Source organism: Balaenoptera ricei, chromosome 11 (assembly GCF_028023285.1).
Source record: "Balaenoptera ricei isolate mBalRic1 chromosome 11, mBalRic1.hap2, whole genome shotgun sequence".
Classification (NCBI taxonomy): Eukaryota; Metazoa; Chordata; class Mammalia; order Artiodactyla; family Balaenopteridae; genus Balaenoptera; species Balaenoptera ricei.
Window position 1 is genome coordinate 10,803,141 of NC_082649.1, and position 14,367 is coordinate 10,817,507.

At 43.0% G+C, this 14,367-nt stretch overlaps 1 protein-coding gene across 11 annotated transcripts in view; it reads left to right on the forward strand.

Annotated features, from left to right (window-relative positions):
* Positions 1–14,367, forward strand: part of SIRT5 (sirtuin 5) — a 28,735-nt gene that overhangs the window by 13,373 nt on the left and 995 nt on the right. For 9 of the 11 annotated variants that reach the window (XM_059937952.1, XM_059937955.1, XM_059937954.1 and 6 more), the window contains 5 exons: positions 16–241; positions 1,733–1,820; positions 2,623–2,676; positions 4,104–4,227; positions 5,917–6,049. In XM_059937952.1, the coding sequence (XP_059793935.1) occupies positions 16–241; positions 1,733–1,820; positions 2,623–2,676; positions 4,104–4,227; positions 5,917–6,049 (625 nt within the window). The remainder of the gene's footprint in view (positions 1–15; positions 242–1,732; positions 1,821–2,622; positions 2,677–4,103; positions 4,228–5,916; positions 6,050–14,367) is intronic. The other 2 variants (XM_059937960.1, XM_059937961.1) reach the window with 1 other exon arrangement.

The following is a 14,367-nucleotide window of genomic DNA, read 5'->3' on the forward strand; positions in this document are numbered from 1 at the left end:
CTTTCTGCCCCCCAGGACCTGGCCACCCCTCAGGCCTTTGCCCGAAACCCATCCCAGGTGTGGGAGTTCTACCACTACCGGCGGGAGGTGGTGCAGAGCAAGGAGCCCAACGCCGGGCACCTGGCCATCGCTGAGTGTGAGGCCCGGCTGGGCAGGCAGGGCCGACGGGTCGCGGTCATCACGCAGAACATCGATGAGCTGCACCGCAAGGCTGGCACCAAGAACCTTCTGGAAATCCATGGTGAGGGACCCTCGGTCTTCCGTGGGAGGGGGGGAACCAGACCTGAAAACACAGGTGCTGCCATGTCCCAGCTGGGCCCGCTGCATCTTAACAAGACCCCAGGTGCCTGGAATGCAGACCACCTTGCCTGGAGAAGGCCGGTCTGCTCCGCTGTGTGCTCTCCCCTCCCTGGGTGTCCTGCTGAGGGGCCTCACGTTCCCAGACAGCCCCCCAAGCTGGGCTGAGGGAAGCAGGAGGTTTGGGCCATTGAACAGCTGTGGCTTTCGCAGGGTTCAGCCCCGGAAAGGCTTGGCATCCCTGGGGAACCATTTACTCTCCCTGTGTCCCCGATCGGCCCTGTCCGCTGAGGCTGTGCTTCTGCTCAGCCCTCGAGCCTTTAGGGAGCTGCCAGCTCAGTGGCCTTCGCTGCAGCGAGCCCACCAGGTCTGTGACTCCGCGGAGCTTGTCTCGGGTCCCTCTGGCTTCCCTTCTCTGCGCTTAATGACACCCTTCTCTCCCCTCTTCTTAATCCTCTCCCCTTTTTGCTCTCACCGAAAATCTCATCAATTCATTCATACAAGAGCATAAATGGGTATGCAGGAATTTCTTCCCAAGGGCATTTAATAGTCTACAAAAGTTCAATCCCAAGAAACGCATGTCAAATTGTGGAATTTCCAGAAGCAGTGACCCAGTGGGGCTCCAGGCTCCCTCTAGTTTCGCTGTCTCCTCAGAAAATAAGTCTCTGGATGGCCTTGCTTGGATCCCATACCTCCCTTTTGACCAAACACTACTGCTAGAAGGATAGGCTGCTACGATTGGACCAGTCTGGAACTCGTGCCCTAGCTTGTATCTGGGGATGTGACTGACAGCTCCGTCAGCTTGGCATGGGATAGAGGAGAGGTGGCTCCCCAAAGAAGGAATCCTGGACAGAATGGAACAGTGTGTGTCCACTGCAGTGTGACGTGCTCAAACTGGGCATGGGGTGACTGGTTAGTGAATGGAGATCACCTTTTATTGGTTAAGGTCAATAAGTCATTGCTAGTTTTAACAGTTATTGTCTTCGTTTGTTAGTTGATTATTTATTGAGCTGCTTTTGTAGAAAAGATTCAAGCTTTATTAAGTCAAAATTAAGATTCTGTAAAACACATCCCAAGCTACTGAGCCTTTATCAGTCATATACTTAGTGAATCCTGCCCTTAGGTTTAGATTGGCTTCTTCTACCCAATTGACTACTTCAGTTCCACCTGAACATCAGGGTAATCAGAGAGCTCCTCAGTCATGCAGTAAGTTATTTCATCTGCCTCTCTCTCCTACAGATTATGCAGTCCAGGAGGGCAGATGTTCTGGCTTGTTCAATAGTACTGCATGCCTTTATGTTTCCTGTGATACCTGGCGTAGGCCCATTTGTTAAAACGATGTATAAAAACTAAATTATTTCGTACCCTTTTAGGCGTGGAGACAATTGCTCCTGATTATACTAAATTCCAGTCTTGTTTAACTTTCGTTTTTCAGGTAGCTTATTTAAAACTCGATGTACCTCTTGTGGAGTTGTGGCTGAGAATTACAAGAGTCCAATTTGTCCAGCTTTATCAGGAAAAGGGTAATTACACTGCACTACAAAATAGACGTATGTCGTTTTGTCTAAGTTGAATATAAATGCGAAGAAATTGAACATTCATCTAAGATTCCCATGGATATATATGAGAAATAAAACTGGGTACAGTACAGCTATATGATAAAAGAAGTATTTTGCTCACAATTTACAATGTTAAGTGAAAACAACAGAATCTAACTCTATACAGTATGATCCCAACTTTGTAAACACACACACACACACACACACACAAACACACCATGTTGATGTATCTTTATATAGATAAAAGTCCAGAAGAAAATACAACAAAATATTAACAGGAGTGGTAGGATTATGGACAGTTTTGATTTCTTCTTTATATCTTTCTGAATTTTCCAACATTTCTATGATGAACATTTACTATTATTATAATTAGGGCAAAAAATTAAGAGTAGACTCAGAATATTGAGAAAAATTCTACCTGGCCATTTTAAATCAGTATAAATTATACACGTAACTTATTAACATAATGTCATTGCAGATGATTCCAACTAGGATGACGTATACCGTGCAAATCATGAAACTCTCCTTAGCACAACAGCTACTCCACCCGCCCCCCACATACAAATTCCCTCTCCTGGGGTAGAACCAGTGGTAATCAATTGTTTGGTATCCATCCTCCTGGTACCCTTCTAAGTCAGTGTGTATTCATTAGGAGTTTTGTACCATATACTGCCAGGCAAAGAGACAGTCTTACTGGGTTATCTTATTTCATTGTTCTTCGATTACACCAGTGACGTTCTTTCTTTTCTGATATTATTTACTTCAGGGCTCCAGAACCTGAAACTCAAGATGTCAGAATCCCAGTGGAGAAACTTCCCCGGTGGGTAAAAATCTTTGATCTGTATTTGGTGTTCCAGATTGCAAAAGAAAAGAAAATTAGGGGTCAAAATCTAAGTTCATTTGGTGAGATGCCTCTTAAATGTGCAAATGCCGAACCCAGCCCTGATCTATGAGGCCAAGGGCGAAAGGACAAAAGGTGAACCAAGCCAGGCTTAAGAGAAGTGCTTCTGTCCCATCCCTTTCTCCTCGGTGTTATGGCGGGATCATTTCAGGTCTGGAAAGTTTCAGCAGCTGTTATGTTGTAGACGCTTACCAGTCAGTGTATATGAAGCATAGCGGCTGGCATCCCGGAACTAACTGGTCAGTAAGCCTCAGCGGCTATTCTCTCCATCCTCCTCCTCGTCATCAGAGTTATTAATCCAGGGTTATGGAGGCAGAAAGAGGTCTTGCAAAGGTGAAGTTATAGGACCAAATAGAATTTTTGTAGATTAACAACAACAAAAACTCTTATGTCAGTTTTTCAAAACTAGACATTAAAATAGTGCTTCCAAAAGTGTTTCTGAGAGCACTAGATCCATGTGATGTTATAGGCATTACTTGAAAAAAAGATGTCATGTGCTCAAATAAATATGGAAACACTAGATTGAACAAAGTTAAAGTATGTTCCCTTTACTGCAGGACTAATCAGAGCACTGAATATGTGAAAGCACATTGTTACTCTCTAAAAAGTGATTATTTCAGTATTTCCCTGGTTGACTTAACCTTTTTCATTTTTCTTAATAAGGGTTTCCATTACTAAATTCAAAGTCTCGCTCTAAAAGAATAAGTTTTCATTACTAAATTCCGAAGTTTTGATCTGAAAGTTTTGATCTAAAAGAATCTTGAGTAGGAGATTAATATGATGAAAATGGTGTTTGGGGGAGATTATTTTAGAAGGTAATTATAAGATGACCTGGGGTAGTAGCGAATGAAAGTTGAGAGATTTTTAGGAATTGACAGTGGAGAACTTGGCTAGAGACAGGGCAAGAGAGAGGTGAATCTGAGAGAAGAAAGAAGGAGGTCACTGATGAAATTAGCAAGCCGTTGACGTGTTAGAGGCAAACCTCAGCCCAGTACATTCCTCTTGGGCCTGGCTGACCGTGAGCACGACCGTGCCCATGACTGTGAGGAAGCAACTGGGAAAGAGACAGCTGTTTAGAAAGAGGACATCGAGGCTGGCTGAAACGCATTCACCAGCACGTCAACCCAGTGCATCCAGACAAGATAGAAACTTTATAAGGGCAGGTAAAGCTACACCTTCAGGACAAGCTCATGTGGGCTGGAGGGAAGGGATGGGGGCTAGGAAGGCTCAGAGTGACCCACCCGGACAGACGGGACCTGGTGCAGCTCCTGGCTGCCCCTGATGCACTTGGGCAGGCCTTCCTGAGAGCAGGTCTCGGGGTTGGCTTAAGGATGACACTCTTCCAGGTGTGACGAGGCAGCATGCGGGGGCCTGCTGCGACCTCACGTGGTGTGGTTTGGAGAAAACCTGGACCCTGCCATCCTGGAGGAGGTTGACAGGGAGCTGGCCCTCTGTGACTTGTGTCTAGTGGTAGGTCATGCCCTTCCCTGATCCTTGGGGTGCTCTGAAACACCAGGCGTGGGGCGTGGGGGTGGGTGTTGCTTCCCCCCTCCCTCCCCCTCTTTTCCTTCCTCCCTCTTCCCCCACTTCGCCCTCTCTCCCCCTCCTCCCTCCTTCCTTCCTTTTCTTAAGGGTGTGTTGAGAGTCTGGGGGTGCCCTACAGAAAAACTAAGAAACAGTGAATAAGATACAATCTCAAAAAAAAAAAAAAAGATACAATCTCAAAATATGAAACTATGGAAGACCATGTCTTCGGCTTCTCAAAGCCTTTCCCTCCTGGAAGAGAAATAATGAAAAGAGCATGTTATTGGTTCTGATTTTGAAAGTAACACATGCTCGTTATTCAATTTGAGAAAATACAAAAAAGTATAAAATTATAAAGAAATTAGAGATCACCAGTAATTCCACCATCCAAAAATAGTCACTGTTAGCATTTTGGTGTGATCTCTTCTAGCCCAGAGGGGAGCAAACGATGATAATGTACATTATCTTGTGAACAAAGTTGTATTGGAGCATAGCCATACCCTTTCTTCTTTGTACTGCCTATGGCTGCTGTCACACTATAATAGCAGAGTTGAGTATTTGTGACAGAGACTGCATGGCCTGCAAAGCCTAAAAACTTTACTATCTGGCCCTTTACACAAAGTTTACCCACCCTGGTCTAGACCTTTTCTTATGCAGATGTAGACATGTTCAAATTCAAAAGTGGGTTCATACTATGTGTTCTGCTTGGAAGCTGCTTTATTCACATAGCAGTTCACTTAGCCTATTTCATGTCAGTGCGTCCAAATCCACATCATCTTTTAACTGGCTGCGTGGTGTTCCGTTGTATGGATATAAAAGGACATAGTTAACCAATCCTCCACTGTTGGACACTTAGGCTGTTTCAGATTTTGATATTTTAAACAGTGCTGTGATGAACGTCCTTAGATGTAACTCTTAGCGTGCTCTTCAAGGTATTTCCTGAGGGCAGGTTTCCTAGAAGTGGAATTAATGGGACAAAGGGCATGCACATTTCAGATTCTCCTAACACGTCTCTAAAAGCAGAAGCGGCCTCTCGTGGGTGCGTGTGCATTCAGCTGGTATTTCTTGAGCGCGTCCCACTGTTGAATCTGGTATCAATGTGCTTGATAGATGGTTAAGCAAGGAAAGCTGGCTCATAAAACTTGGTCTGGTCTCCCTGCTCTTGTAAAGAATGTTTATAAATATATATTGGTAGAGAAAAACCTGAAAGAAGATACATCAAAATGTGAACAGTGATAATCTTGGTAGAAGTAGGGTTAGGAATGACATGTATGTGTTTCTCTTTGAATTTTCTAACTTAAAAGGAACATGGATTATTTGCACCTCTTCAAAGAGCAGAAGCAAGACTAAAACTAACCCCCTTTGGGTGACGATCGAGTCATTTCTTTGCCATTCTCTCCACGTGCGCAGCTCTTCTCTTCGTAGCGCGTGTCCTTCCCGAGTTCTAGGGATCAGCCAGAGGGGTGCCTCCTGCCTCCCTGTTTGTCCCTCAGACGCTCTCCATTTATCCCATCCAGCTTAGCTGTCCTCACACATGCCACCACAAACTGGCCCAAGTTTCTGATAGGTTTTCTGAAAAGCTGTTTCTTCTCCATAGTGTGGTCATTTGTTCGTTTCCGTTTGTTTGCTCTGTAGGTGGGAACTTCCTCGGTGGTCTACCCCGCCGCCATGTTTGCCCCCCAGGTGTCTGCCCGGGGGGTACCGGTGGCTGAATTTAACATGGAAGTCACCCCAGCAGCGAACAGATTCAGGTACCGGGACTACCAAGGTGGGAATGCACGCTGTTGAGCAGGTTTGGACGTGGTCATCCAAGCAGATTTTACTTACTATTCTAATTTAAAAACACGGAGTTTGTGTTTTCTTATTTGGCCTATAGTTGCTTTGATGGAAGAAAACAAAGTATCAAACCTAGATGAAGGTAGCTGTGTCTTTTTACAGGAAGTTTGCCATAGGGCTTTTGTTTTTCACATTTTGAAAGTTCTTCCTTGATTCTTTAGACTTTACTTTTATTTGTATTTTTAAGCTAGATTTAGTAATGGCATTTAGAGGTAGGTCAGCTGAAGACCCAGCACGTAAGCCCAGGAGATACCCATGCAGAACTCCATCATGCACTGTTCTCACCGTGGGGCCCCCTGGGAAAATTCCTCTTTGGTCTTACTGTCAAGAATATTTGTACTTGTGGCCATATTATCATACTGATACTGTTTCCCAAATTTGTGTGGAAAGTGTAGATTATCGCAGTATTCATTTGTAGTCTCATTCTAGGTTCCATTTTATGTCTTCACCTTTGTTTTGCTTTTTTTCACCCTTGCTTTTCTCTCTTCATTTTTAATGTAGTTTATATATTCTTGTCAGTCTATTTAATTCCTTTCCAGAATAAGGTAGACTATAAACTAATAAATAAATATGAATAAGTAAAAGAAAACGTCACTGAAGCTTCTTGTCATTACTTTAGTCAGTGGTTTTTACCTCAGGTTTTAAAAATCTGATGATGACTCAGGAGATTCTGGTGTAATTGGTGTGAGGTGTAGCCTGAGCCCCATGACTTATCTAAGCTTTCTAGGTGATTCTAATGTGCAGCCAGGATGAGAACCAATGTTCTTTTTCATTGGGATAAAATTGTGTCCCAGACAGTGTGGAAACACTTAAATATAATCCTCTTCAGGTGAGTGAGCTGGCTTTCTTCCTAGACTTCTCCAGGTCTTTTTAATCAGCTACAGCCTATGTGCTTAGACCATAGTTCTTCATTTGTGTATAAGTGGTGGGAACTAGGAAGGCACCTTTTAAAACATTGCCTTCTGTGTGAAACTTATACTCTGAAAATGACAGAATGCTGCTGGAAGAAATACAGAAGACCTAAGTATATGGAAGGACACAGCTGAAGAGAGTCCAGAAAATAAACCTCATGTTTATAGTCAACTGATTTTTGAAAAGGGTGTGAAAACAAATCAGTAAGGGAAAGAATAATCTTCTTAACAAATGGCGCTGGAACAGCTGGATAGCCACCTGCAAAAGAATGAAATTGGACCCCTTAATTACACCATAAACAAAAGTGGATCACAGACCTAAATGCAAGAGCTAAAACTATAAATTTCAAAGTTAAAGCTTCTGTGCTTCAATGGACACCACCACTAAAATGAAAAAGGCAATCCACAGAATGGGAGAAAATATTGGCAAGTCTAACATTTTAAAGGAACTGGTATCCAGAATATATAAAGAACTCTCACAACTCAATAATGAAAAGACAAATAACCCAATTAAAAAGTGGGCCAAAGATCTGAATAGACACTTCTCCAAATATATATATACATGGTCAATAAGCACATTGGAAAGATGCTGAGCATCATTAATCATTAGGGAAATGCAAACTAAAACCACAACCAGATACCACTTAACCACTAGCATGGCTATAATTTTAAAAATGGAGAATCACAAGTGTTGGTGAAGAAACTGGACCCCTCATACACCACTGGTGGGAATGTAAAATGATTCAGCTGCTTTGGAAAACAGTATTGGTGGTTCCTCAAAAGATTACATACACAGTTAACATATAACCCAGCAATTCTACTCCTAGGTGTGTAGTCAAGAGAAATGAAAATACATGTCTACACAAAAATGTGTACATGAATGTTTATGGTAGCATTGATCATAATAAAAAATGGAAACAACCCACATGTCCTTTAACTGATGAATGGATAAACAAAACTTGTTATCTATACAATGGAACGTTATTCAGCCACAAAAAGAATGAAGTACTGATACATGCTACAACATGGATGACGCTTGAAAACATTATATTTAGGGAAAGAAGCCAGGCACACAAGATCAAATATTGTATGATTCTGTTTTGTACGAAATACCTGGAATAGGCAAATCAACAGAGACGGAAGGTAGATTAGTGGTTGTCTAGGGTTGGGGTAGGGAGGAATGGGGAGTAACTAACTGCTAATGGGTACAGGTTTCCTTTGGGATGATGAAAATGTTCTAAAGTTGCTTGTGGTGATGGTTGTACAGTTCTGTGAATATACAAAAAAACCTGTTAAATTATACCTTTTAAATGAGTGGATTGTATGTGAATTATATCTCAAAGTTGTTCTATTAAAAAAGTTATTGTCGGGCTTCCCTGGTGGCGCAGTGGTTGAGAGTCCGCCTGCCGATGCAGGGGACGTGGGTTCGTGCCCCGGTCTGGGAGGATCCCGCATGCCGCGGAGCAACTAGGCCCGTGAGCCACAACTACTGAGCCTGCGCGTCTGGAGCTTGTGCTTCAGAACAAGAGAGGCCGCGACGGTGAGAGGCCCGCCCACCGCGATGAGGAGTGGCCCCCGCTCGCCGCAACTGGAGAGAGCCCTTGCACAGAAGCGAAGACCCAGCGCAGCCAAAAATAAATAAATAAACAAATAAATTTATTAAAAAAAAAAAAAAAGTTATTGTCTTCTAACTTATCCACTAAAATATTGGTACATTGTGGCACTTACGTGTAGCACCTGGGCTACTTAGCATCATCAAAAGTAACATCGCAGCCAGGTAACCCAAGCCTCTTGTCTGCTTGAAAGAGCATCAGAACACTCCCATGTGGGGACAGGGTAAATTTTCTGAAGGAGGAAATGCGGTTCATCCCCAAATTCTATTTTTCTTCTAATGTGGCTTATTTTCAGTCATTTGATCTCCAGCTCATCTCTAATAACTGTACAGAAAAGTACACATCAGTGTAGAAAAGTAAAATGCAGATAGGGAAAAAGAAGAAAATAAAACTCGAGTGTTTCCACAACCCAAGATAAGAGTCGGCCTCTGCCTTTCACGCTCAGGACTGACCAGCGAGGACTGGGCATCCATCGTTAGACTTCACGTGAAAGGAAATGGAACTTGGTGGTTTTCCGTGCAAGTTAAGAAGAGATTCTTGGCATGTACTAATGATATCACTTCATAAGTTGGGCCTCCTAAAGCCGCAGACCTGCTTCAGCTGCTACTCTTCTTCAACCAGAATTCTTCAGCTTCACGTCCTGAAAACCTGCCGTGTCTCTGTTTAGACAAACAGGCTACTTACTAATCAGAGACTTTGATCGGATTTGGACAGCACCGACCACAAGAACCACGAGAACAGATGCTTGTGGGCTTCTTTGGGAGCCGAGACTCTGTACCACTAAGTCTGGGAATTTTCCCAGATGAGTATAACTGACCAGTGAAGCCAGCGATGCTTTTATCTAGGCGTCATCAAAGCTGACATTTAGAAGAGACATGGGTGATCATCTTCTCACCCTGCTCGGTTTTTCAGATGGGGAACCAAGCCCAGAGTGATTAAGAGGCTTGTTTAAACATGCGGCTCAACAAAGGCAGAAATTTCTCACATCTCATGTGTAACAGATGTTGGCTGAACTTCAGTTAGGTCAAGGGGTCAGCAAACTGCTGCCTGTAGGCCAAATGCACGCACCGTGTTGTTTGTAAATAAAGTTTTATTGGAACCCAGCCACCACCACATGGTCCTGTATTGCCTGTGGCTGCTTTCGTACTTAAACAACGGAAGTGAGGAGTTGCAGCAGAGACTGTCCGGCCTGCAAAGATGAAAATATTTACTCTCTGGCTCTTTACAGAAAGCAAATTGCCAACCCCTGCTCTAGGTTAATAAGAAAAATGAAAATTGGAATGATACCTCCTTTTAACCTGATTTTCTTCGTTATCTAAATAGGTAGTGGGAATGCTGCCTCTGTTTTAAACTTGCATCTCACAAGACTCCTTCGACCTTGTACAAGTTGTTTGGATTCTTTGCCCCAATTCTAATTTAGAGACTAAGTCATGTAGAATTTACCTCCCACTGAAATGCATTAATATTTTCAAGGTGTTAATTAGTTCCAGTTTTGTTTTTTTTTTCCCTGTCCCAGATGGTTGTCTTAGATGATTTCTGAAAAACCATTACACTAGGCATTTTCAGATTTAGGCTTCAAGGTTTTGGCTGTTACTCAATTCCAGAGGTCCTTGGCAAGTAAGGGTCTGCGTGCATTTGTTGAGGCAGAAATGGGATTTGTGTTCCCGAGAGACACTGGTGTGCAGGGCTTTCCAAGCACCCTGGGCCCTCCACGCCCTGTGACCACCTGTTACTCATCTTTGCATTTCTCTAAACTTTGGAATTTAGTCAAAGCCCATAAATGTTTACTTAGTACCTACTATGTACTAGGCACTGCTCTGGGTGCTTAGGATAGGATATATTAGTAAACAATACACAAACCCTACCATGTGAAGATGGCATTCTAGTGGTGGAGGCAAATAGTACACAATAAGGATAATGTGCAAATTCTGTGGCCTATGAGAAGTGGGGATTAGGCTGTGGGAAAAGCAAAGGTAGAGCTGGGCAGAGCAGGTGGGTCGCAGGATTCAGTGGGCAGTTGGGGGGAGCTTCACTGAGAAGAGATCTGATCAGACTTGGAGGAGGGGAAGGAGTTAGCTAAAGAGATATGTGGGCTAAGAGCTTTCCAGATGCCGGGACCACCTGGAGCAAAGGCCCCAAGGGGAAAGCAAGCCTGGGAGGTTTGAGGGAAAGCAGGGAGGCCAGCATGGTTGGAGAGGAAGGAGCAGGGAGGAGCTCCAGGAGAGGTAGAGAGGTCAGTACGGTGAGGAAGTGACCTGTGCTGGGGAAGTGCCCCCAGAGGAAGCTCACTGCAGGTGGAGTTTAGAAGTCTCAGGAATTCTTAGCTAGAAGATGGTTTTATAGCTTGTCTTATTTATGTATTTACTCCTCAAGAGTATAAAGAGGTTAGTTCTTTTAATTTACAGTTGATCACATTTGATAGGGAAGGCCAGTGCTCTCCCAGGCTGGATTATCAGGGTAGGGGGTAGGTGCCCTGTTAGTCCATGCAAAGGGGCCCTGTGGTCTGTTAACCAAAGTCATTTAAAGCAAGAATATAATAAAAAAAAAGGACACATAAGTATTTCATTTTCATTTAAAGCATAAATGTGCATTCATTTGCCTTTTTTTTTCTGGTAGAGCCAAAGGCCTTTTCTTTGAGTAGGAATCCACTGATTGGAGCTCACCTTTCTTGCATAAATCATATGCATAATCCTCCCGGTGTTCCTCAAATTTCCCTGAAGAGAAAAATCACCTCAGCCTTTATTTTATAAAACAAAACAGATAACCAAGAAAATCAGATCTCAAGGCCCCAGTCTGGACTTCCTGAGTCAGAATATTCAGGGCAAGAGGGCTGTTTATTTGTATATTTAACAACTGACCTAGGTGATTCTTATCATCAGGAAATCTTGGAAAACACTGGAATACAACTCCTGGTTTAGATATTTTTCTGTTTGTTTGTGTTTTTGGGGGGCCACGCTGCGAGGCTTGCAGGAACTTAGTTCCCCAACCAGGGGTTGAACCCACGCCCTCGGCAGTGAAAGCACAGAGTCCTAACCACTGGATCACCAGGGAATTCCCTGTTTTTTCTTTTTCTAAGTGGAGAAAGAACATACAAAAAAAAACTTGTGAAGCAATCCACCTCATCTTTTCCACCTACGTCTAATTTGACAGAATTATTTTTAATAACTTGTTATGTCTTTCCAAAGCATTCAGCTAATTTTCCTAGAAATAACCCTTTTTTAATAGCTATATTTTTGCATTAATTAAATTTTTAATTAAATTGGATCATTACATTAACCAATAAAAGTGGCATGAACATATTCTGGGCGAAGCACAGTGGTCTTGGTTATCCTACAATGGGAGGGATGAGGGGAAAGGCACCAGGCTGCTAGAACAGGGGTCTTCAAACACCTTTGTTCTTGTACCACCGCATTTACATTTTTAAACTTGACGTCTAAAATTTATCAAAATCATTGAAAAAGATGTGATTCCGAATTATTGGAAATAAAATACCGACATTTAAAAATAAAACTGCCATTATCCTAAACTGCCATTTAAATGTATCCAGTCAAATCCAAATGTCACAACTACTTGATACCCACATCATCCATTTACAGAATAAATATACAAGCCCTTTTTAACAATGAGAACCTTCACATTTTTTCTTTTTCTCTTTGAACTTGTATTCCCATCCGACTTCTACCGTAGAAATTTATACTAATGTATTTTTATGCTTGAAAATCTTTTGTTGACTATCCTATTCTGCTGTAAAATATATGAGTTACTTAACTATTTTCAAGTTCTTTAAAACTAAAAAATTGCTCCATTGAAAAATTCTTGTAGATGGAATTATCCCTGCAGTAATTTATAGTACTAAGTTGTTGAAAACAACAAATGATACATTTTGATGAATAATTCCATAAAAGTAAAACTATGGGAAATGCATCTCTTAATAGATGCATGGGGCATGAGTTTTTTGAATTAGTTCGGGTATCCACGGCTGAGTATTACGTATTGTTAGAAGGAGACAGAGTTCATGTTGTTGTAGCCCAGTTGGCCTGTGGTCACAGGAAACAAACCTGTATTCTGAGAAGATCAGGTTTCCTGACCCACTGCAGTGAGCAAGACCCCAGAGGAGCCGTGGGGCATGTCCCCAAAGGAAAAGATGGAGTTATTATAGGATTTGGAAGGAGGGTTGAGTTTAGGTGAAGTTTAAATGAAGCAGTTTTTGATAGACTCAGCAACTAGCAGGGCTGTGGGTGTGGAGAGGGGTCAGATCTGCTCTGGCTGCAAAGTGGCCGCAAGGTCCTGTTTCCTTGAAGGTAGATGTGGAACCCTGGTCCCAGACACCCCTTACCTGGAGCTCTGCACCTGGGTTGGAAGTAAGGCTGCTTCTCGGAGGCAAAGTGGCTTAGGTCCTCCAGACGCAGAGGATATTTCATTCTTTACTGCCATCATACTGGTAATGTATGATTTTAGAGGACAGAATTCCTACTCAGTGAGTAACAAAGCAGTGGTCGCTCAAAGAAGGGAGTTGTTATGATATTGTGCAGCTTGTCCTGGGGGGGAAAAATTGTGTTTCTTACTAGCTTTGCAGCTGGCTGTATCTGTGTCTCTAATTCCAGTCTGAGGGATGGCAGGGCAGATTTTTACTGGCCGAGCTAAATTTTACCTTTTCAATGTCCAATGTCAATGATAATCCTTTGTTTTTGCTTTTTTTAAAAAAATATTTATTTATTTGGTTGCACCGGGCCTTAGTTGCAGCAGGCGGGCTCCTTAGTTGTGGCACGTGGGCTCCTTAGTTGTGGCAGGCGGGCTCCTTAGTTGCAGCTTGTGGGCTCCTTATTTGCAGCATGCATGTGGGATTTAGTTCCCTGATGAGGGATCGAACCCAGGCCCCATGAATTGGGAGTGCAGAGTCTTATCCACTGCGCCACCAGGGAAGTCCCAGTTTTTGCTTTTTATAGATGAAAGTACTGAGAAACCTGGGCCACATAAACCCTGGGCGTGAAAGGAATTTCATTATGGCATCGCCACTCAGATTTTGGACCTCCTTCCAAGTTGTATGCTGAAATACCCATAGTAATCTTGAATCACGTTTAGTGATCTGTTCATTGACAAATCTATAAGACCCTCTTTCAGTTTTACTGAAAGCAAGAATGAAACGGCCCTGCCTGCATGTGTTACCCGGTCTTTAGAAACCATTTGTTTTCTCAGATCCACGCCGATATTTCAGACATCCCTTTCTTTTCACGTTCTGGGATAAGGCGCCATTGTAAGATTTGGGATGGTGAGGTGAGGTGAGGTGCAGCTTGCTTTGGTAAACATGGAGGAGGGTGAATGTGGAAAGGGGCACTAGGAAGAACATGTGGAAGTTGAGGCTCTCCGTGCCTGGTTGTGCTTCCCGGAAAGTCCTCGAGGGACTGTGCTGGGCGGAGCTTTCTAGTGGCCAGTGTCCCACACGCTGCCAGTGGTAGAAGGATCAGAGAGGCCATTTGGTCAGGGATGTCTGTTCGTGGCACAGAGAACAGACTATTCAAGGGCTAAGGCATTCATGATTTGTGTTGTATCAAGAATAAGTAATATGACCAAATGCTTTTTTCATTTTTAATTGTGCTCAGTTGATTTTCTTATTAACAATACACTAGAATTAGCTGGGTATTTTTTCCCCCTGTCCTAAATGTTTTCCCTTGAAGGAAGCAGAAGTCGTTGGTTTTTCTTCTTTTCTCTCCCTCCTCTTTCCTTCA